Raw genomic sequence first — 21,619 nt, 5'->3', positions numbered from 1 at the left:
CAAAAAGGCCAACAAGTGCTAAGCATCTCTGGGAACTCCTTCAAGATTGTTGGAAGATAAATTCTAACAGTCTATTCAGTAGGATTATCAGCTGTGTATCCACCAGACTTCTGCACAACAGAACTGATGGTCCCAACCCCATTTATAAGGCAAGAAATCCCACTTATTAAACCTGACAGGGCACACCTGTGAAGTGAAAACCATTTCCGGTGACTACCTCTTGAAGCTCATCAAGAGAATGCCAAGAGTGTGCAAAGCAGTCATCAAAGCAAAAGGTGGCTACTTTGAAGAACCTAGAATATAAGACATATTTTCAGTTGTTTCACACTTTTTTGTTAAGTATATAATTCCACATGTGTTAATTCATAGTTTTGATGCCTTCAGTGTGAATGTACAATTTTCATAATCATGAAAATACAGAAAAATCTATAAATGAGGTGTGTCCAAACTTTTGGTCTGTACTGTATGGCTGACTATATATTCGGTAATCAATGGAGAAAGCAGCGCTATTGCAGCTGTTTGGAAGTATTCATCAATTAATATGGACTGAGCAAAAGTAAAATGCTCAGGGAATATGGTGAACGAGAAGCTCTCTAATAGGTTTCAAGATAAGGAAGGCCATTGTGTCTGAACAGACCCGGCTACCCTGGATCCAATACTCAGAAAATATGGAGTTTTCTGCCTCTACGGAGGATGAATTAGTGGCTGTTCTCTCATCCGGAGATGAATACCGGTGCAATGCTTTCTCTGGACTTATCTTTCCAACCCCCCCCCCCCCCCTTCATTTCTCGATCACCTTTACTTTTAAATTGTATTCCTATGGGAAGCTTCCCTGTATCCTGGCCTGTGTTTTGAGTATTTACAGTATATTAAAAGGGGTTGTCCAAAACTAAGTGAATTTCATACTATGGCACCACTTCACCAAAGCTTTTATGCCAGTATTCTGGAGCAAAAAGCTTTGAAAAGGTCAGACATTTTGGCGCAACTGTAGGATGTGATCGAATCATGCGACTTTTGGCGCTCTGATGCCATTTTCGCCCAGCTCTGACGGAGTGGGAGGATCTGGGGTGAGACTGGGGGTGACGAGCGGCAGCAGCTTTCAAAATACCACCACATATTACTCCAGCAGGGACTGGAGTAGGACGTGTGACAAGGCTCATGTCACTCGTCCAGCTCTTCCGATTCATGAAGAGGCATGCTCCTCTTCATAAAACAGAAGTGTCTGACTTCAGCCCATCTCCTTATCAAGACCGGTGTAAACAAAACCAGTCTTGGTGTATCTGGTCCTAAATGTTTAATGAGGTATTCTCATCTCATAGATGTTATCCCAATATGTGGTAGGTGTAATAATATTATTATTAGCAAATCCCTCCAATTAGAAATTTAGCATAGTTCTTCTGATTCACTATGTCACTTACCCTATGTGCAGGGCATTACAGTAGCTTAGGTATTCATGGTTACTTCCTCCAACAACTAACTAAGCTACTGTAATGCCCTGCACACAAGGTAAGAGATATGGCGAATCAGAAGAACTATACTACATTTCTAATTGGAGGGATTTGCCATTATTACACCTACTACATATTGGAATAGGATCTTGGAGATGGGAATACCCCATTTAACCATTTAATAATCTATCCACTTTTCTAATGTACTTCAATTAAAAATTCCCTACGATTCCCTTGCTGCTCTAACTTCCTGACTTTTCTTATTTTTTTCTTACTTCCCATAACAATTCGTTTGAATCTCCCAGCATGCACTTGGGATTCTCAAATGGATCGACATCAGGGGACTGGGGCTGTTGTCCCTCCCATTGCTTCTTTTTATGCCCTGAAATGAAGCGTCACAGGGCGGTGCTGCGGTCAACTACAACAGGCTTTTTCAATGCCGTCCCCTGAGGACATCCTGTTTTAGTAGCAGCGATGGTGTAGAAGAGACCGCATGTTCTCTCATGCTGCGCACATTTTAGGTTCACACTGTTTCTGCCTCCTTCACCCAAATGTCATAAGGGGGCGGTGATAGAAAAGGGGTGAGCAACTACCACAGATGCTGTGGGGGAGCTCTGGTGTCACTCACCCTGCTTCTATCGCCGACACTTGATGAAGCCTCGGGTGGTGGGACAGAAGTAGTGTGGACCAACGATGTGGGCAGTGTGAGAGAAGCTGCGGTCACTTATCCATCACTGCTACTAAACAGGACATTATGGGATGGAGTTGAAAGAAGCCTGCCCCCTGGTGGCACTTCGTTTCAGGGCAGAAAAGGAAACAGTGGGAGTGACGACAGCCACAGTACCCTGATAACGATCCGTTTGAGAATCCCCAGTGCATGCTGGGAGACAAACGAATAGTCATAGGAAGTTAAAAAAAAAAAGAAAACAAAGTTTGAGTAGAAAAAGAAGTGTAGGGAATTCTGAATTTAAATATATTAGAAAAGCGGTTAGAACATTAAAGGGATTTTCCCACAAACAAAAGTTGATTTTAATCAATAGATCTTGTAATAATAATAATAAAATTCCACAATTGGATGCGTTTAAATAAAAGTTCCTGTGCTGAGATAATCTTATAAATGTGCCCCTGCTGTGTACTGTGTAATGGCTGTGTCTGACCGTACAGGAACATGGTCTGATCATACCACAGCTCCTGGCCTCTTTTTACCTCAGTATTTGTAAGCCAAAACCAGGAGTGGGTGATAAATGCACAAGTGGTGACGTGTTTCTATGATACTTTTCCTCGGATTGTAAGCCAAAATCAGGATAGGAACAAATACTGACCGTGTGCATGTGGCCTTATTGTATATCTAACAGCTCACTTGCGCGGAGCATTCTTGGCATACATTACATTACATTCCGATGAACTAGTTGAGCTGGTTTTTCATCAAGATTTTGTTCCTACCTGAAGAGAACATGCTAATCCTGTACGGTAGTTTTCGGGTGTGTCTGACACATCGCCTTCTATTTCAAATAGGTAGAGCCATGACTGAGTAACTGAGCTGCCTGGCATATCAACCAAAGCATAAAGCATTTTAAGAGGACTCTGGTATTTTCTGATATCATATGTAAAGGATATGGCCACACTTTTTACCATTTTATTCGGCTCCATCTAAAAAAAAAAAAAAACACACAGCAAAACTTTTCCTATCTCCATGGTAACAGACTACAAAACAAACCCAGTGTAGTCTGATCTTGCAGTAATATTCTCTTACAAATAATGTTTTCCATGATTAATCCCCAAAGCTGCCAATCATTGGTAGGGGCTGGGTTATACAGAGCCCATGAATATTTATCAAAAGATCAAGACTACAGCCAACAGCCCAGTAAGTGACATCACTGGAATCAGGGTCTCTGTCTCTAGATTATGCTACTCTCAGAATAGGAGGCAAAAGCTGGTGACAGATTACCTTTAAGGATGCATTGGAGGGGTGTGAGAGCATTAGATGAGAGGTCACAGAGCAAGAAATTGCAGCAATATAAGGCATGGAATAGTATTTTTGTGGCCTTCATGTCACATCTTCAGATGGATGCAACAAGGACTTGGATGTGTGGTTTGAATAACAGAGCAGAATTAAGGCTAGGGCTACACGGCACCTTACAAGGTGCCTCTTGTAAGGGGCATTAAAACCGTCTTGTTAAGCTACTGCGACCTCCACCACTCTTCCAAGGGGCATTAAAACCGTCTTGTTAAGCTACTGCAACCTCCACCACTCTTCCAAGAGGCATTTAAACCATCTTGTTAAGCTACTGCGACCTCCACGTCTCTTCCAAGGGGCATTAAAAATATCTTGTTAAGCTACTGTGACCACCACCACTTTTTCAAGGGGCATTGATATTGTCTTTTTATTCCACTGCGAACTCCACCATTCTTCCAATGGGTATTGCATTTCCTCCTACTTTTAGTCAGCTTTTGCTTTTCAATGCATAGGCGAACACTAAGGGAGACCCACTCCCCAATAATGGGTAGAAGGTTTTTAGTACGCTGTAATCCATGTCTGTTTCAAGGGGCATTGCAGTTCCTCATAATTTTTGGAAAGCCTTCCATTCACTGCTTAGGCCAACAATGCACAGGAGACCCAGTTGCTATAAATGGAAAAAACGGTTTAGTTAAGGCCCTCTGACCTCCATGTCACTTCCAAGGGGCATTGGAGTGCCTCGAAATTTTTGGTAGGCATTGCATTCACTGTATGCCCTATAACTGTGTAGCCGAACCTCTCCTTTTGGTACAGAAACATATCCTACTAGACATGTGTGGTTGACTGGCCTGATATTGATGTGAATGGTCCCTGTTCCTTCTGCTCTTTCTCCTTTGCCGCCAACTCATCCATCATTCATCACCTGAAGCTTTGTTTTAACGGGAGTCATAGAACTGGGATAGTAGCAGGAAAACATCCAGCAATCCTCGGAGGAGGTAGGATATGTGTCAAAAAGCTGACCACCTCAGGCCTAGCCGCTACTACATACATGCGCTTGCATTCCAAGAAAACAAAGCAGATGCTAACTTCTATCATCATCATGCTCCTCACCTAGGCACTCTCAACTCCCCTGATGGAGAAGCCAGGGCCCACCGGAGGAGTCTGGTTCTCTGGTGGGCTCGTCCAATGCTGCCCTAAAGCAGGCCAGGCTAAGAAAAGTGTGTGTGTGTGTGTGTGTGTGTGTGTGTGTGTGTGTGTGTGTGTGTGTGTGTGTGTGTGTGTGGGATGTTCCAAGGAGAAATAGGGGTGGCTGGGGACTGAGTATGGATACCAAGCCGCCGACGCAGCCATGACATGGTGGCCGGAGTCTGCCTCCACATGCCTAAAAGGCCCAATTTCAAGTGCAAGCAAGCTAGCAGTATGGTATTGCAGCCTAGGGGTGGGTGGGTGGCAGGCTGCATACTTGCGCTTGCATTGCAAGGTATGGAGGAGGTACAATTGAACACTGCCCTGGGACAAGGACTTGCACGGGGATAGTTGCAAGTCTGCATCTTCTGATGCGGCAAGGATCACTTCTGATGGGCACAATTTTAGGCAGTGACCTGGGTGTCAGAGATGCTTCCAGGGGTTCTTCCCCATGCTGTTCCCATGTCTTTTCAGCACTGTATGCATGTGTCACACAGCACAAGGCCAGATAAGATTGTAAAATGTTTCCCGGTGAATGCATTTGTCACAGTTGAAAGCAATACAAAAGTGGAAAAACGCATAAAAAATGCTACTTGTGAACATAGCCCAAGATGTGGAGGAGTATTTTTGTTTTTGGTTATTTATTTTACCTTATACACAAGTCTTTACCCTGGAAAGGATGTTCCTTAACATATTTCACAGCAAAACCGTTTCAGTTTAGTTTTTGAACGTTTTATTGTGAGCCCGTAAAAGTGGCTTAATACCTCTGACCATGTTGTTGACAGCAGTGACCTGGGGGTCAGAAATGCTTCCTGGGGCGATGCCCATGCTGTCCCCATGTCTTTTGAGCACTGTCACTATCGTTTTGGGCACTTATTAGGCTTACTACAGACTGCCGGGGGTGCTGCCGCAAAAATGCTCGGGTCTCCCATAGACTAACATTGGGCTCGCTGCTCGGGTCAAGCACCAGAGTATCACGGCGAGCTCGGCCCGAGCTTCGAGCACCCGAGCATTTTAGTGCTCGCTCAAAACTATTCAAGAGTGGTTTCTTGAGGACGGGCGTTATAGTTTCGGATTTTTAAAGAAGAAGTGAAAGACACCACTGGTTAATAATTAGATGTAGGTGGGTTAGGGCTGGGATATACGTGTAATGTTGAGAAGGAGGTGGCTTTGGACACAAGCCACAATGGAGCCAATAAACATTGGGTCAAACAGCTGATGGTCCTTCACAGAACCTGGAAATTCCCATTAGTTCAGAAATAAAATGTTAACCAGAATTCCCAGAGAGTCTTCTCCACAGGCCTGTTAATGGAAAGGCTTGAGTCTCATCACTTTTAGCACAAGACTCTTCATTACAGCACAGATACCGGGGAATCCTCATGGGATGATTTACTATTGCAGATAACATTTGACGAGATGGTCATTCAGGCTGTTCTCAGATACCAAAAACGAGCAAGAATCTGTTCTTCCATAAGTGTCCGGATCGACAAGAGCAGAAGTCAGATCAACCAGTTCTCAACATAACATACTTCGGAAAGGACAACCCCTTTAATGGCAGTGTGGTTTCTGCAAAGAATTTCTGATAATACAACCACAGGTGACTGCAACTTTCATAAGGCAGCCACATCATGGCCAAACACCAGGAGACACAAGGGACCCCATCCTCAGACAATCCACCACTAGGACAATCCATTCTCAATTTGAACGTTTGGCCGTATTAAAATAAAACACCTATACTCTCCTCCGGTGCCGTTCCAGCAGTGTAGGTACCGGACGAGAGTACAGGCGTTTTTTTATTTTAACAGGGCCAAACATGAGAAATGAGAAGGGGTCGTCCCAGTAGTGGACAATTTCTGTAAATGGTAACTAGAGTTTAAAAAAATCTTTCCCGAAATAAATATTACGAGCAAATATAGAAAATGTAATATATATCAGAGGAATCTGCTTCTTTCTCCGCTTAAGAGTCACTTCTCCTGCTCCTGAACTCAACATTCATTCTGAAAAGTAGCCTAGTCAAAAAACAACAAAAAAACACTGCCAGTTCACTGGAATCAGAATACAGAAGACTATTAAAATCTAAGAAGATGGGCGCACAGTGGTAAAGCAGTGAAAGAAGCACACACAGAACCTTTTACGGCTTTCTAGTAAGTGTTTCTCACCCTACAGCTGGATTCTCGGTTACATTGCTCAGTACTGCTCGTAAAGTCATCCATGCTGTTTAGTACAGAGAAACAGGAGACTAGGAATCCCTCAAATCTGTGTGTGTTGTGTATGGGAGAAGCTATAGCAGTTTGTCTGCACCCACCAGCTCAGGGATAACTGCATTTCGGAGATGGAGCCTGCAGAGGGGGAAACTGGTGAAAGGATATACAGTGCTGGCCAAAAGTATTGGCACCCCTGCAATTCTGTCAGATAATACTCAGTTTCTTCCTCAAAATGATTGCAATCACAAATTCTTTGGTATTATTATCTTCATTTAATTTGTCTTCAATGAAAAAAACACAAAAAGAATTGTCCTAAAGCCAAATTGCATATAATTCCACACCAAACCTAAAAAAGGGGGTGGACAAAAGTATTGGCACTGTTTGAAAAATCATGCGATGCTTCTCTAATTCGTGTAATTAACAGCACCTGTAACTTACCTGTGGCACCTAACAGGTGTTGGCAATAACTAAATCACACTTGCAGCCAGTTAACATGGATTAAAGTTGACTCAACCTCTGTCCTGTGTCCTTGTGTGTACCACATTGAGCATGGAGAAAAGAAAGAAGACCAAAGAACTGTCTGAGGACTTGAGAAACCAAATTGTGAGGAAGCATTAGCAATCTCAAGGCTACAAGTCCATCTCCAAAGACCTGAATGTTCCTGTGTCTTCCGTGCGCAGTGTCATCAAGAAGTTTAAAGCCCATGGCACTGTGGCTAACCTCCCTAGATGTGGACGGAAAAGAAAAATTGACGAGAGATTTCAATGCAAGATTGTGCGGATGGTGGATAAAGAACCTCGACTAACATCCAAACAAGTTCAAGCTGCCCGGCAGTCCGAGGGTACAACAGTGTCAACCCGTACTATCCGTTGGCGTCTGAATGAAAAGGGACTGTATGGTAGGATACCCAGGAAGACCCCACTTCTTACCCCGAGACATAAAAAAGCCAGGCTGGAGTTTGCCAAAACTTACCTGAGAAAGCCTAAAACGTTTTGGAAGAATGTTCTCTGCTCAGATGAGACAAAAGTAGAGCTTTTTGGGAAAAAGCATCAACATGGAGTGTACAGGAAAAAAAAGAGGCATTCAAAGAAAAGAACACGGTCCCTACAGTCAAACATGGCGGAGGTTCCCTGATGTTTTGGGGTTGCTTTGCTGCCTCTGGCACTGGACTGCTTGACCGTGTGCATGGCATTATGAAGTCTGAAGACTACCAACAAATTTTGCAGCATAATGTAGGGCCCAGTGTGAGAAAGCTGGGTCTCCCTCAGAGGTCATGGGTCTTCCAGCAGAACAATGACCCAAAACACACTTCCAAAAGCACTATAAAATGGTTTGAGAGAAAGCACTGGAGACTTCTAAGGTGGCCAGCAATGAGTCCAGACCTGAATCCCATAGAACACCTGTGGAGAGATCTCAAAATGGCAGTTTGGAGAAGGCACCCTTCAAATATCAGGGACCTGGAGCAGTTTGCCAAAGAAGAATGGTCTACAATTCCAGCAGAGCATTGTAAGAAACTCATTGATGGTTACCGGAAGCGGTTGTTTGCAGTTATTTTGGCTAAAGGTTGTGCAACCAAGTATTAGGCTGAGGGTGCCAATACTTTTGTCCGGCCCTTTTTGGAGTTTTGCGTGAAATGATCAATGATTTGACTTTTGCTTCATTCTCTTTTGTGTTTTTTCCTTGCAAGCAAATTAAATGAAGATAATAATACTGTGATGAAAGCCGGCCGGTGGGTGCAGCTCTCTGGCGCCCCCTTACCTCTCAGGTCAGTCAAGGTACTGCACCTAGAGAAAGTAGTGCCAGGAAGCTGCAACCAGCGCAGGGAACACGGTAGTGTGTTATCCCTTCAACGTCACTAAACCGTAACGTCACTACACAGCACAACTCGCTAGCGCCCTCTTAGCCTCAGGTCAGTCAAGGAACTGCACCTAGGATAAGCGGTCGCCAGGGAGACTGTCCTGTAACCTACTGGGTATCGGGGCCCTCTGTAGTGAGGGCGGTATATATATCTTCCTTGGCCGCGCCAGGAATATATATATCTGAACCTCCGACCGTCACTACCAGCCTTCCCCAATCCCCAGTTGGTATGCTGCCACCAGTCCCTATTTTAGATATACGCCCAGTCCGTGAATGGGCCTATATCGGGTCAGGAACCAACCCTGGGTAGCGTTTTTGGCTTGAGCCGAGCTCACACGGACGTGCGTTCGTTATGCAGAATAAAAGGCAGGCCCACAATTACTTGAGGTAATTGATTATAATAATACACTAGATACACGATATACAACTAAATATACACAGGTATAAGGTCAGGCTAAACTATACAACAATGGAATACAACACACAGAATCACCACAGCATATCAGTTACCGGTTTCTTGATTTTCTTGTGACGCAGGGAGAGGATTCTGCGATCGCAGGCACGGTTCTTTGTTACAGGCTGAGGCCTACCACCGCATGGTCAAACTGCTCCTCCCCTTGGTGGCCTCAGCTGGTGCTCAGATGTTCAGCACACCACTCTTGGGTCAAGACTGACTTATCTCTTGTCTGTCCTGCTATCTTACCTGCCCCGTCCCGCCCACTGCTGGTGAGGTCAGCTGGCTCAGTCTCCACCCTCAGGTCTAACTTCGATCAGAAGCCCAAATTCTATGGAACCCAATAACTTCTTCTGGGATGGTCTCATGATACCCCCAGGGGTTCCCATGGATTCGGGCCGCCGTAACCGACCTTTTGATATCAATTATGATACCATACGGTCCTCAGGAATGGCTCCGCGCTATATCTTGGCTTCCAGAGCACGTACAAACGTCTACCGCGGAGGCTTGTGTGCGCAATGGCTCCGGGACGCCGTGATATTTTTTTATTGGCCCATCCCACGCAACATGCGTGTACTATTCATGTTTCTATATCTTATGCCTCCATGCTTGTGACAGACAAAGAAACTAGTCCTATGGGACAAATGGTCAGGTACAGATAGACGAAGCACCCCCCCCTGCTGGCTGTGTTTCCTCTCGAAGTCTTTGAAGCTCCTAGCATTCAAGTGTTAAGTAGGCTTCTTATCTTACAGGAGCCTGGATGGGGGGAAACTATCTAGTTGACGTTTTAACAGAAGGTCCCAAGGGTGGGGGCTGCTGAAGTGTGGCCATCCCTGGATATGATTTATCATTACCAAGATGGCGGCTACAGGTTCATCACACCTCCCCCTATACGAGGGCGCGAGGGGGTAGCACATTCCTGTGTTCCCCCGTGCGTCCTTCTGCACCCTCCCCTTGCCGGGATAACCCGTCAGCGTTACCGTGGTCACGGCCTCTTCTGTGGCGAATGGAGAAGTGGTACTGCTGGAGAGCGAGGCTCCAGCGTAGCAACCTGCCATTCGACCCAGAGACCGTGTGTAACCAGCTGAGGGGGTTGTGGTCCGTCTCCACGGTGAAATGGCTCCCGTACAAGTAGGGCTGCAGACGCTGCAGGGCCCATACAATTGCCAGGCATTCTTTTTCCACCGTGGAGTAAGCCACCTCCCGGGGCAGTAGCTTCCTGCTCAGGTACAAGACAGGATGTTCCTGGCCTGTCGTGTTGACCTGACTTAGCACAGCACCGAGGCCAAAGTCACTGGCGTCGGTCTGTACCACAAACGGCCGGTCGAAGTCGGCAGCTTGCAGTACAGGGGAGCTACTTAGGGCGGCCTTGAGTGCCCCGAAAGCTGTCTCGCAGGCGACTGTCCAGTCGACTGCGACGGGCAGCTTCTTCTTGGTGAGGTCCGTCAGGGGCTTGGCCAGGATGCTATAGTGTGGGACGAACCTCCTATAGTACCCGGCGGTCCCCAAGAAGGACATCACCTGCTTTTTGGTCCTAGGAGTGGGCCAGGATGCGATGGCATCCACTTTCCCCGGTTCTGGCTTCAGAACCCCCCCGCCTACCCGGTGACCCAGGTAGAGGACCTCACTCATGCCCAGCTGGCACTTTTCCGGCTTGATGGTCAAGCCTGCCCGGTGGATCCGACCGAGCACCTGCCGCAGGTGCTCTAGGTGATCCTCCCAAGTGGGACTGAAGACTGCAATATCGTCCAAGTACGCAGCCGCGTACCCTTCAAGTCCCTCAAGCAGCGTATTGACCATCCGCTGAAAAGTGGCAGGGGCATTCTTCATGCCGAATGGCATCACTGTGGACTCGTACAGTCCAAAAGGGGTGATAAAGGCAGAGCGTTCCCTTGCCGCGGGGGTCAGAGGAATCTGCCAGTACCCCCGGCTCAGATCCATGATGGTCAGGTACTTAGCCCCGGCCATCCGATCGAGCAGGTCATCGATGCGTGGTATGGGGAACGCATCGGTGGCCGTTACAGCGTTGAGCCCCCGGTAGTCCACGCAGAACCGTGTAGTTCGGTCCTTCTTTGGTACGAGGACTACAGGCGAGGCCCACGCGCTGCTGGATGCCTGGATCACCCCCAGCTTCAGCATCTCGTCTATCTCTTGGCGCATGTTTCCCTGCACCTCGAAAGAGACCCGATATGCTGAACGCCGGATCGGCGGGTGATCGCCAGTGTCCACGTCGTGGACAGCCATCTCAGTCCTTCCGGGCAGGCTGCTGAACAGCCCCCGGAAGGGGTGCAGGGTGGTCCCCAGCTGGGACCGTTGGTCCTCCGTGAGCTGGTGGCCAACCCCCACATCCTCGATGGACCCACCCGCCTTGGCTTGGGTGAGCAGATCCAGGAGGGTTTCTACCTCTCCTTCCTCGGGAAGGTTGCACACTGGGTGGGCAGTCGCTTCCCGCTCATGATGAGCCTTCATCATGTTCACGTGGAAGGCCTTCCTCCTTCCACGGGCGTGATCCAGGGTGACCAGATAGGTGACGGCATTGAGTTTCTGGTGCACGAAGTAGGGACCTTCCCAGGCTGCCTGAAGCTTGTTCTGTGGTACGGGGACCAGTACCCACACCTTTTGACCCACCTGGTAGGTCCTCTCACAAGCATTCTGGTCGTACCACCGCTTCTGGTCGGCCTGGGCCTGGGCCATATTGTCCTGCACCAGCTTTGCCAAGGCCATCATCCTGTCCCGGTGGCGCACGACATACTCGATGACCGACACCTCGGGGGTGGCCAAATCCCCTTCCCATGCTTCCTTCACCAGAGCCAGGGGGCCCCGTACCCGTCGCCCGTACAGGAGCTCAAAGGGGGAGAACCCCGTTGAGGCCTGCGGAACCTCACGGTAAGCAAATAGGAGGTGTGGGAGGTAACGCTCCCAGTCTCTCCCGTGGGAGTCGACCAACATCTTAAGCATCTGCTTTAAGGTGCCATTGAACCGCTCACACAGGCCATTAGTCTGTGGGTGATACGGGCTGGCCACCAGATGTTGCACCTGCATTTGCTTACAGAGGGACTCCATCAGCCGCGACATGAACTGGGTCCCTCGGTCGGTGAGCATTTCCTGGGGGAAACCCACTCTGGAGAAGATCTCCAGTAAGGCGGTAGCCACCTTGTCGGCCCGAATGGACGACAAAGCTACCGCTTCCGGGTACCGGGTGGCATAGTCCACTACCGTGAGTATGAAGCATTTCCCGGAGTGGCTGGGAGTGGACAGAGGTCCAATAAGATCCACAGCAACCCTCGAGAAAGGCTCTTCGATGATTGGCAGAGTTACCAGTGGGGCTTTGGGGCGCGGCCCCGCCTTCCCCACCCTCTGACAGGTGTCACACGAACGGCAGTAGGCACCCACCGCGGCTCCCATCCCAGGCCAGTAGAAATGCTGAGCTATCCTGGCCTTGGTTTTAGCGATCCCTAGGTGTCCGGCCATCGGAATCTCGTGTGCGATCCGCAACAATTCCGCCCTGAACGGATAGGGTACCACTAACTGTCGGTCCCTGGGCCACGCCTCCGGTGAACCCTGCTGGACCGTTACCCGGTACAGCCGTCCCTGGTCCCAGACCACACGCTCGCAGTCTGACTCCATGGGAGGCTGTGCCGCCTGTTCCTTGAGAGCTTTCAGGCTGTCGTCTGCTTCCAACGCAGCCTGAAATTCCTGACTTGATGTGGCCAGAATCGACGAAACTGCCACATCCTCTGTCAGCCCCTCCGGGCATGTCACCTGGCCGCTGTCTGACCCGGCAGACACTTGGTCAGAAGTGGGGAAGCCGTCGGACCTCTGCAAGGCTCCTTGGGCTCCGGCGCTCCCACTCCTGGTGACAGCGGCTATGACCGCTGTGACCGTGGGTAGTGCCCGCTTCCCCTCTGTTTCTGACCAAGCCGCCCGATCAGGCAGGCTTCCTAGGCCTTTGGACATCTCGGATGTGGGGAACTCCTGCCCTGGGGTCTTACCTGGCGGCTCCTCTCTTGGGACACCCCCACCCCCCATGGCCTGTTCCTCCCCCTGCAGTGGGCCTATACTCAGCAGCCTGGATACCCCTGGGAGCCCTACACTGCCGGTAGCTGCCCCCCTCTCCATCCCTGAGCTTCCCTCTACAGAATCCTGCCCGCCCCCTCCCTCACCGGAGGACAAGAGGTCACGGCACGCCGGCTGAGCACCTCTGCGGGCATCCCCACACTCCCCACCTGCTTTCACTAACCCTGTTTGTGTTGTGTCTGTGCAGGTGTTACCCTCAGGTTTCACTCCCTCCTCCTCAGCAGGACACACACTACATACAACATGGTTGGCATTAGCAGCAGACAAATCAATACACTCTTGGGGGGCCGAACTTGGGGGTTCAGAGGGTACATACTGCGATACTAGACGCCCCAAGTCGGTCCCTAATAAAACATTTGCGGGAATATTTGGCGTTACTCCCACCTCCCGCATCCCCCTTCCGGCACCCCAGTCCAAATACACCATGGCAACGGGAAGTGCCGGCTCCACGCCTCCAACCCCGGAGACGGAAAGAGTCTTTCCTGGTACCAAGTCCTGGGGGGACACCACCTCAGGCCGTACCAGTGTTCGTTCAGCGCCCGTGTCCCGCAGTCCCATGACCGCAGAACGGCCTATGGTGACGGGTTGGATGTTGTCCAGGGACCTACCACCACCCCCTCCCACACACAAAACATTGGGCGCTCTCTGGGACTGGGATGGGGTCTTTTGGCGCTGGGGACACTCAGCCCTAAAGTGTCCTGGTTTGTTGCATAGATGACAACGTCTTACGTCTGGTCCTTGCCTGGAGAGGGCAACAGGGGGATACACCCCTTGTGTTCTAGGGGCCGGGGAAACAGGGGCATGACTGGGCTTACCCCCTCTCCAGGTGCTGCTGGCAGACTTCTTCAGCTCAGGCGCCCTGTTATTGGCATACTCGTCTGCCAGGGCGGCTGTAGCAGAAGCCCCTGTTGGTTTTCGGTCACGGAGGAACTGTCGGAGGTCCTCTGGGCAGTTCCACAAGAACTGCTCCGTGACGAACAGTTCCTGGACCTCCTGGCGGGTAGTAAGCGCTAGACCCGAGGTCCAGTGCTCTGCGGCTCTCAACAGCGCCCGCATATGATCGGTCCAGGTGTCCTTGGGGCCACGCAGCAGGCTCCGGAACTTCTGGCGGTACGACTCGGGAGTGAGGTTGTACTGCCGGATCAGGGCCCGCTTGATGCAGTCGTAGTTCTGTACCTCCCCGGCAGGTAAGTCCCCCAAGGCATCCAGGGACTTACCCCTCAAACGGGGGGTCAGGTATCTGGCCCACTGATCCCGGACCAGATGGTGCTGAAGACAGGTCCGTTCAAATGCCACCAGAAAGGAGTCCAGGTCCCCATCCTTCTCCAGTAGAGGGAAGTCCTCAGCTCGGACTTTGGACGACTTGGTCTCCTGATGGGTTGGTTGCTCTAGCGGAAGCCCCCGCTGGGCCAGGTCCAGTTGGTGCTGGCGCTCCGCAGCTCGCTCTGCACGCTCCGCAGCCTCCCGGCGCTCTGCAGCTTCACGCTCCGCAGCCTCCCGGCGCTCCGCAGCTTCGCGCTCCTCCTCCGCTGCCTTCTCTGATGCTGCCAGGAGGGTTTTGTAGACGGCATCGCCATGAGACTGGAGACTTGCCATAGCCGCTTGTAAAAGGGCTTGTGATCTGGACAGGCTGGGCTGGGTAGGTGGTGGGCAGCCCACTGCGGGACCGTATACTGGGGACTGGCTCCCTGAGGTGCCCGGGCTGGACTCCTCCTCGCCATGAGTAACAATGTCCTCCCCTCCTGCCACACGGACCGTAGCATTAGCCTCCTGCAGGGTCTTGCTCCTGGTGCCGTCTGCCATCTTGGTAACCGACACCGCTGCAACCCTGAGTTTGCACACACCTTGTTATACTTTTAGCCTGACCGTCTAACGTTGGGCTGACCTTAAGACTCCAGCAGTGGAAGTTACCACTGGCAGTCTTTAGTGCCTGGGAGTAGGGGTCCCACAACACTATTATTCTGCAATCCCACCGCTCTGCCACCAATGTGATGAAAGCCGGCCGGTGGGTGCAGCTCTCTGGCGCCCCCTTACCTCTCAGGTCAGTCAAGGTACTGCACCTAGAGAAAGTAGTGCCAGGAAGCTGCAACCAGCGCAGGGAACACGGTAGTGTGTTATCCCTTCAACGTCACTAAACCGTAACGTCACTACACAGCACAACTCGCTAGCGCCCCCTTAGCCTCAGGTCAGTCAAGGAACTGCACCTAGGATAAGCGGTCGCCAGGGAGACTGTCCTGTAACCTACTGGGTATCGGGGCCCTCTGTAGTGAGGGCGGTATATATATCTTCCTTGGCCGCGCCAGGAATATATATATCTGAACCTCCGACCGTCACTACCAGCCTTCCCCAATCCCCAGTTGGTATGCTGCCACCAGTCCCTATTTTAGATATACGCCCAGTCCGTGAATGGGCCTATATCGGGTCAGGAACCAACCCTGGGTAGCGTTTTTGGCTTGAGCCGAGCTCACACGGACGTGCGTTCGTTATGCAGAATAAAAGGCAGGCCCACAATTACTTGAGGTAATTGATTATAATAATACACTAGATACACGATATACAACTAAATATACACAGGTATAAGGTCAGGCTAAACTATACAACAATGGAATACAACACACAGAATCACCACAGCATATCAGTTACCGGTTTCTTGATTTTCTTGTGACGCAGGGAGAGGATTCTGCGATCGCAGGCACGGTTCTTTGTTACAGGCTGAGGCCTACCACCGCATGGTCAAACTGCTCCTCCCCTTGGTGGCCTCAGCTGGTGCTCAGATGTTCAGCACACCACTCTTGGGTCAAGACTGACTTATCTCTTGTCTGTCCTGCTATCTTACCTGCCCCGTCCCGCCCACTGCTGGTGAGGTCAGCTGGCTCAGTCTCCACCCTCAGGTCTAACTTCGATCAGAAGCCCAAATTCTATGGAACCCAATAACTTCTTCTGGGATGGTCTCATGATACCCCCAGGGGTTCCCATGGATTCGGGCCGCCGTAACCGACCTTTTGATATCAATTATGATACCATACGGTCCTCAGGAATGGCTCCGCGCTATATCTTGGCTTCCAGAGCACGTACAAACGTCTACCGCGGAGGCTTGTGTGCGCAATGGCTCCGGGACGCCGTGATATTTTTTTATTGGCCCATCCCACGCAACATGCGTGTACTATTCATGTTTCTATATCTTATGCCTCCATGCTTGTGACAGACAAAGAAACTAGTCCTATGGGACAAATGGTCAGGTACAGATAGACGAAGCACCCCCCCCTGCTGGCTGTGTTTCCTCTCGAAGTCTTTGAAGCTCCTAGCATTCAAGTGTTAAGTAGGCTTCTTATCTTACAGGAGCCTGGATGGGGGGAAACTATCTAGTTGACGTTTTAACAGAAGGTCCCAAGGGTGGGGGCTGCTGAAGTGTGGCCATCCCTGGATATGATTTATCATTACCAAGATGGCGGCTACAGGTTCATCACAAATACCAAAGAATTTGTGATTGCAATCATTTTCAGGAAGAAACTGAGTATTATCTGACAGAATTGCAGGGGTGCCAATACTTTTGGCCAGCACTATAAGTCATATACCCTGTGTGAGAATTATTAGGCAAGTTAGTATTCACATATTTTTGCAGATTTTCCAACTCCAAACTGTATAAACTTGAATGCTTATTGGATGAAGCAGATCAGGTGATGTGTAATGAGGAGGGTGAGGTCTAAGGATACAACAACCTTTATCAAGGTGTGCAGGATTATTAGGCAGCTTGTTTTCCTCAGGAAAAATGAGCCGAAAAAGAGATTTACCTGACTCTGAAAAGTAAAAAATGGTCCAAGTCTTACAGAGGGATGCAGTACTCTCTTGAAATTGCTAAGATATTGGATAGCGATAATAGAACCATCAAAAGTTTTGTTAAAAATAATTGACAGGGGAGGGGAGGGGAGGGGAGGGGAGGGGCGGGGGGGGCACAAAAACCGTGTTGACGGAAAAAAAATGCACCTTAACTGTCAAAGATTTGAAAGGGATCAAACATGAAGCGACAAGGAAGCCATTATCCTCCAGTGCGGTCATATTCCAGGACTGCAGCCGCCCTGGAGCCCAGAAGTACAAGGTGCTCAGTGCTCAGAGACATGGCCAAGGTGAGGAAGGACCCGACCACCGCTGATCAAGACACAGAAGTACAAGACGTTCAGTGCTCAGTGACATGGCCGAGGTGAGGAGGATGAACAGGACACAGAAGTACAAGATGCTCAGAGACATGGCCTAGGTGAGGAAGGACCCGACCACCGCTGAACAAGACACAGAAGTACAAGGTGCTCAGTGATGAGTGCTCAGAGACATGGGCGAGGTGTGGAGGCTGAACCTGACCATCGCTGAACAAGACACCGAGGTACAAGGTGCTCAGAGACATGGCCGAGGTGAGAAAGGACCCAACCACCACTGAACAAGACACAGAAGTACAAGGTGCTCGGAGACATGGCCGAGGTGGGGAGGCTGGACCCTCCCTCATCACATGTCTCCATTCATCTCAATGGGATTTCCTATTTTGCAGGGTGCACTCATTTCTGCAACTAAACCTGCTGAGTGAGAATTAGTGATCTGCGGGGGCAGTAAGGGGGCACATAGCAAACATACAGGGGCGTTCATCTATTTCCTCCAGTCCCTAAATGGGCTCATCACATCCTGTACTGGGGAAACTGGGGGACAACCAATGGCCACCACTGCTGTCAGCACCGGGCATGTGGTAACTCAGAGGATGAGGTGACGCTCACATCACTGCCAGCAGCGCGTACTCACTTGTTGCGCAGCACTTGCTCCTCGCTCTCCCGTGGGGGCGCTGCACTCAGATCGGCGCCGCTCCCTACTAACAGGTGAGCACCGGAGAGGCGGGGCTCACACCTGCCGAACAGCCCCGCCTACCATCACGTGACTCAGGACCTTTATTTACATGCCGCCACATGTGATCTGGCGGAGACAAGTCAGGTGGTGCAATCACTGACACCGCAGAATGACGTCGGCTCCCAGTCAGGCGTTCTGTCTGGAAGTTAAGTGCCGTAAAGTGACGTACTTCCGGTAATGTGAATCTTCTACCTCTTACAGCGCGGCCAGTGTGTGCAGCGGAGAAAGACATGGCGGCTGCTGGGAGCAAGTCTGTGCTCTTCGTGTGTCTTGGTGAGTGTGTACAGGAGGGGGCGGCCATGTGGCGGTGTGACCCTGCTGTGGGACCACTTCCTGCAGACTGTGGGGGGCTTCTCTTCGTGCTTCTTCTATAGGTCACTGTTCTATGAAGTCCGGCTTTAGATGTCGCCGAGATATAAACCATGGGACTGCACAGAAGATACTTCAGAAATTCTACTTTTTTTTTTTTTTTTTTTAAGTGGCATTTTCTAAAAAACCCAATTTGATATAGGAAATATATATATTCTTGTACCGTGTTAGCCAGTAGATAGAAAAATATTGAGTAGTCTTGAAAGCTTGCAATTTGTTACCATCTTCTCAGTTAGCCATTAAAAGGTATCAACCACTGAGGACTCTCAGATCTTAATATTTTTCTAAAAAACCCAAAAACCTCAGAAGGATGGAAAAAATTATCGCTTCTACGTTTTTATTTTCCTCCCTCCTCTTCTGACCCATTTTTCCCCTTGACGTGAAGCAAAACGTATCCCTTTATATCATTAATTTTACCATATAATGTGATAAAGAGCAGGAAGAAAACCAAGTGCACCGAAAAGACCCCTTAATTCTGCTGCAGGTTTCTGGGTTTTATGTTTTCAGTGCTCATTGTGCAGTAAAGAAAATGACATGGAAATACGGCTGTTGAGGTCAGAGGGATTGCGGCCATCCAATCTGTTTACTATTTTCTGAGACCAGTAACGTTTCTGTTCCCATTGATATCACTGTGTAACGTCTTGCTTTTTGCGCGCCGTGCTGTGGTTTTTACCATTGTTTTTGGGAACATGCAACATTTTTATTGCATCTATTTGTGAGTGGAGCAGTGACCAAAACAACCTACAAGTTTGACTTATTTTGAAATTATTTTTTTCTTTACTGATTAAACTGTTCATAGATTAAATTATTTATATGTACACGAATCAGACGATATCAAATATACTTGTTTTTTCTTTTTTCCTAGGGTGAAAAACATTGTTCCTATCTTTTTTTTTTTCATGTTCCTTTTATCTTTTAGTCCCCTTAGGGGACTGTTTCAGTGCTTGTTCTGCATCCTGCAATGCTTCAGTATTGCATTATATGGCACAAATCACCTTCTATGAAGCCTGCGGCTGAGCTTCGCAGTGGTATGAACCCACTGGCACCCACAATCATGTCATAAGGGGAATGAGGCAGTAGGTACCCAAGTGAACGTGTCACCAAGATGTGAGGACTTAAATGCTGCTGTCAGTGATTTCACAATTAAACAGCAGTAATTGGTTGATGCTCTTAGAGGCAGGTGTCAGCTGTATAACACGGCCGGCACCTGCGCTTTGTGGAGTGAACTCAACTCCTGAGCCGGCTCCACATACCCCGACCTGCTCTATCACAGATTTATACATCATGGAGCATGAAGGGCTTAAAGTGAGCCTGATACATGCTGCCCAATCTGTGGTCAGCAGGTATCAGGCACCGACTGTATTATCTCAGCCAGGTCTGTTTGACTCGGAAATGTTGCAGTGTTTCAGAGATAAAACAAAACATACTTTTAATAGTTGCAGGGGACTGAGACTGCGCTATAGACTAGGTGGACAGACAGGTCCCCGGTGGCTTTTCCCCACCCACTGCCTTGGATTGACAGGTATCTGCTTATACAGTGCTGGCCAAAAGTATTGGAAACCCTGCAATTCTGTCAGATAATACTCAGTTTCTTCCTGAAAATGATTGCAATCACAAATTCTTTGGTATTATTATCTTCATTTAATTTGCTTGCAAGGAAAAAAACACAAAAGAGAATGAAGCAAAAATCAAATCATTGATCATTTCACACAAAACTCCAAAAAAGGGCCGAACAAAAGTATTGGCACCCTCAGCCTAATACTTGGTTGCACAACCTTTAGCCAAAGTAACTGTGAACAACCGCTTCCGGTAACCATCAATGAGTTTCTTACAATGCTCTGCTGGAATTGTAGACCATTCTTTGGCAAACTGCTCCAGGTCCCTGATATTTGAAGGGTGCCTTCTCCAAACTGCCATTTTGAGATCTCTCCACAGGTGTTCTATGGGATTCAGGTCTGGACTGATTGCTGGCCACCTTAGAAGTCTCCAGTGCTTTCTCTCAAACCATTTTATAGTGCTTTTGGAAGTGTGTTTTGGGTCATTGTCCTGCTGGAAGACCCATGACCTCTGAGGGAGACCCAGCTTTCTCACACTGGGCCCTACATTATGCTGCAAAATTTGTTGGTAGTCTTCAGACTTCATAATGCCATGCACACGGTCAAGCAGTCCAGTGCCAGAGGCAGCAAAGCAACCCCAAAACATCAGGGAACCTCCGCCATGTTTGACTGTAGGGACCGTGTTCTTTTCTTTGAATGCCTCTTTTTTTTCCTGTACACTGTATGTTGATGCTTTTTCCCAAAAAGCTCTACTTTTGTCTCATCTGACCAGAGAACATTCTTCCAAAACGTTTTAGGCTTTCTCAGGTAAGTTTTGGCAAACTCCAGCCTGGCTTTTTTATGTTTCGGGGTAAGAAGTGGGGTCTTCCTGGGTATCCTACCATACAGTCCCTTTTCATTCAGACGCTGACGGATAGTACGGGTTGACACTGTTGTACCCTCGGACTGCAGGGCAGCTTGAACTTGTTTGGATGTTAGTCGAGGTTCTTTTTCCACCATCCGCACAATCTTGCGTTGAAATCTCTCGTCAATTTTTCTTTTCCGTCCACATCTAGGGAGGTTAGCCACAGTGCCATGGGCTTTAAACTTCTTGATGACACTGCGCACGGAAGACACAGGAACATTCAGGTCTTTGGAGATGGACTTGTAGCCTTGAGATTGCTCATGCTTCCTCACAATTTGGTTTCTCAAGTCCTCAGACAGTTCTTTGGTCTTCTTTCTTTTCTCCATGCTCAATGTGGTACACACAAGGACACAGGACAGAGGTTGAGTCAACTGTAATCCATGTTAACTGGCTGCAAGTGTGATTTAGTTATTGCCAACACCTGTTAGGTGCCACAGGTAAGTTACAGGTGCAGTTAATTACACGAATTAGAGAAGCATCACATGATTTTTCAAAGGGTGCCAATACTTTCGTCCACCCCCTTTTGTTAGATTTGGTGTGGAATTATATCCAATTTGGCTTTAGGACAAGTCTTTTTGTGTTTTTTTTTCATTGAAGACAAATTAAATGAAGATAATAATACCAAAGAATTTGTGATTGCAATCATTTTCAGGAAGAAACTGAGTATTATCTGACAGAATTGCAGGGGTGCCAATACTTTTGGCCAGCACTGTATGTGCATGTA

General features: G+C 48.8%; 2 protein-coding genes across 4 annotated transcripts in view; one reads left to right on the top strand and one right to left on the bottom strand.

The window, feature by feature from the left end:
• Nucleotides 1-18,216, bottom strand: part of SH3YL1 (SH3 and SYLF domain containing 1) — a 117,646-nt gene extending 99,430 nt beyond the window's left edge. For both annotated transcript variants that reach the window (XM_073674237.1, XM_073674238.1), the window contains exon 1: nt 17,965-18,216. In XM_073674237.1, the coding sequence (XP_073530338.1) occupies nt 17,965 (1 nt within the window). In that variant the 5' untranslated portion in view covers nt 17,966-18,216. The remainder of the gene's footprint in view (nt 1-17,964) is intronic.
• Nucleotides 18,119-21,619, top strand: part of LOC141258945 (low molecular weight phosphotyrosine protein phosphatase-like) — a 28,544-nt gene continuing 25,043 nt past the window's right edge. The window contains exon 1 of one of the 2 annotated variants that reach the window (XM_073674240.1): nt 18,119-18,339. In XM_073674240.1, coding sequence (XP_073530341.1) covers nt 18,297-18,339 — 43 coding nt within the window. In that variant the 5' untranslated portion in view covers nt 18,119-18,296. The remainder of the gene's footprint in view (nt 18,340-21,619) is intronic. The other variant, XM_073674239.1, reaches the window with a different exon arrangement.

The sequence above is a fragment of the Phyllobates terribilis genome, unplaced genomic scaffold (assembly GCF_046119375.1).
Source record: "Phyllobates terribilis strain yellow unplaced genomic scaffold, ASM4611937v1 Scaffold_3__8_contigs__length_932513732, whole genome shotgun sequence".
Taxonomy (NCBI): domain Eukaryota; kingdom Metazoa; phylum Chordata; class Amphibia; order Anura; family Dendrobatidae; genus Phyllobates; species Phyllobates terribilis.
Note: the sequence above shows the minus strand (reverse complement) of the source record. Positions and strands in the feature narration are given on the sequence as shown.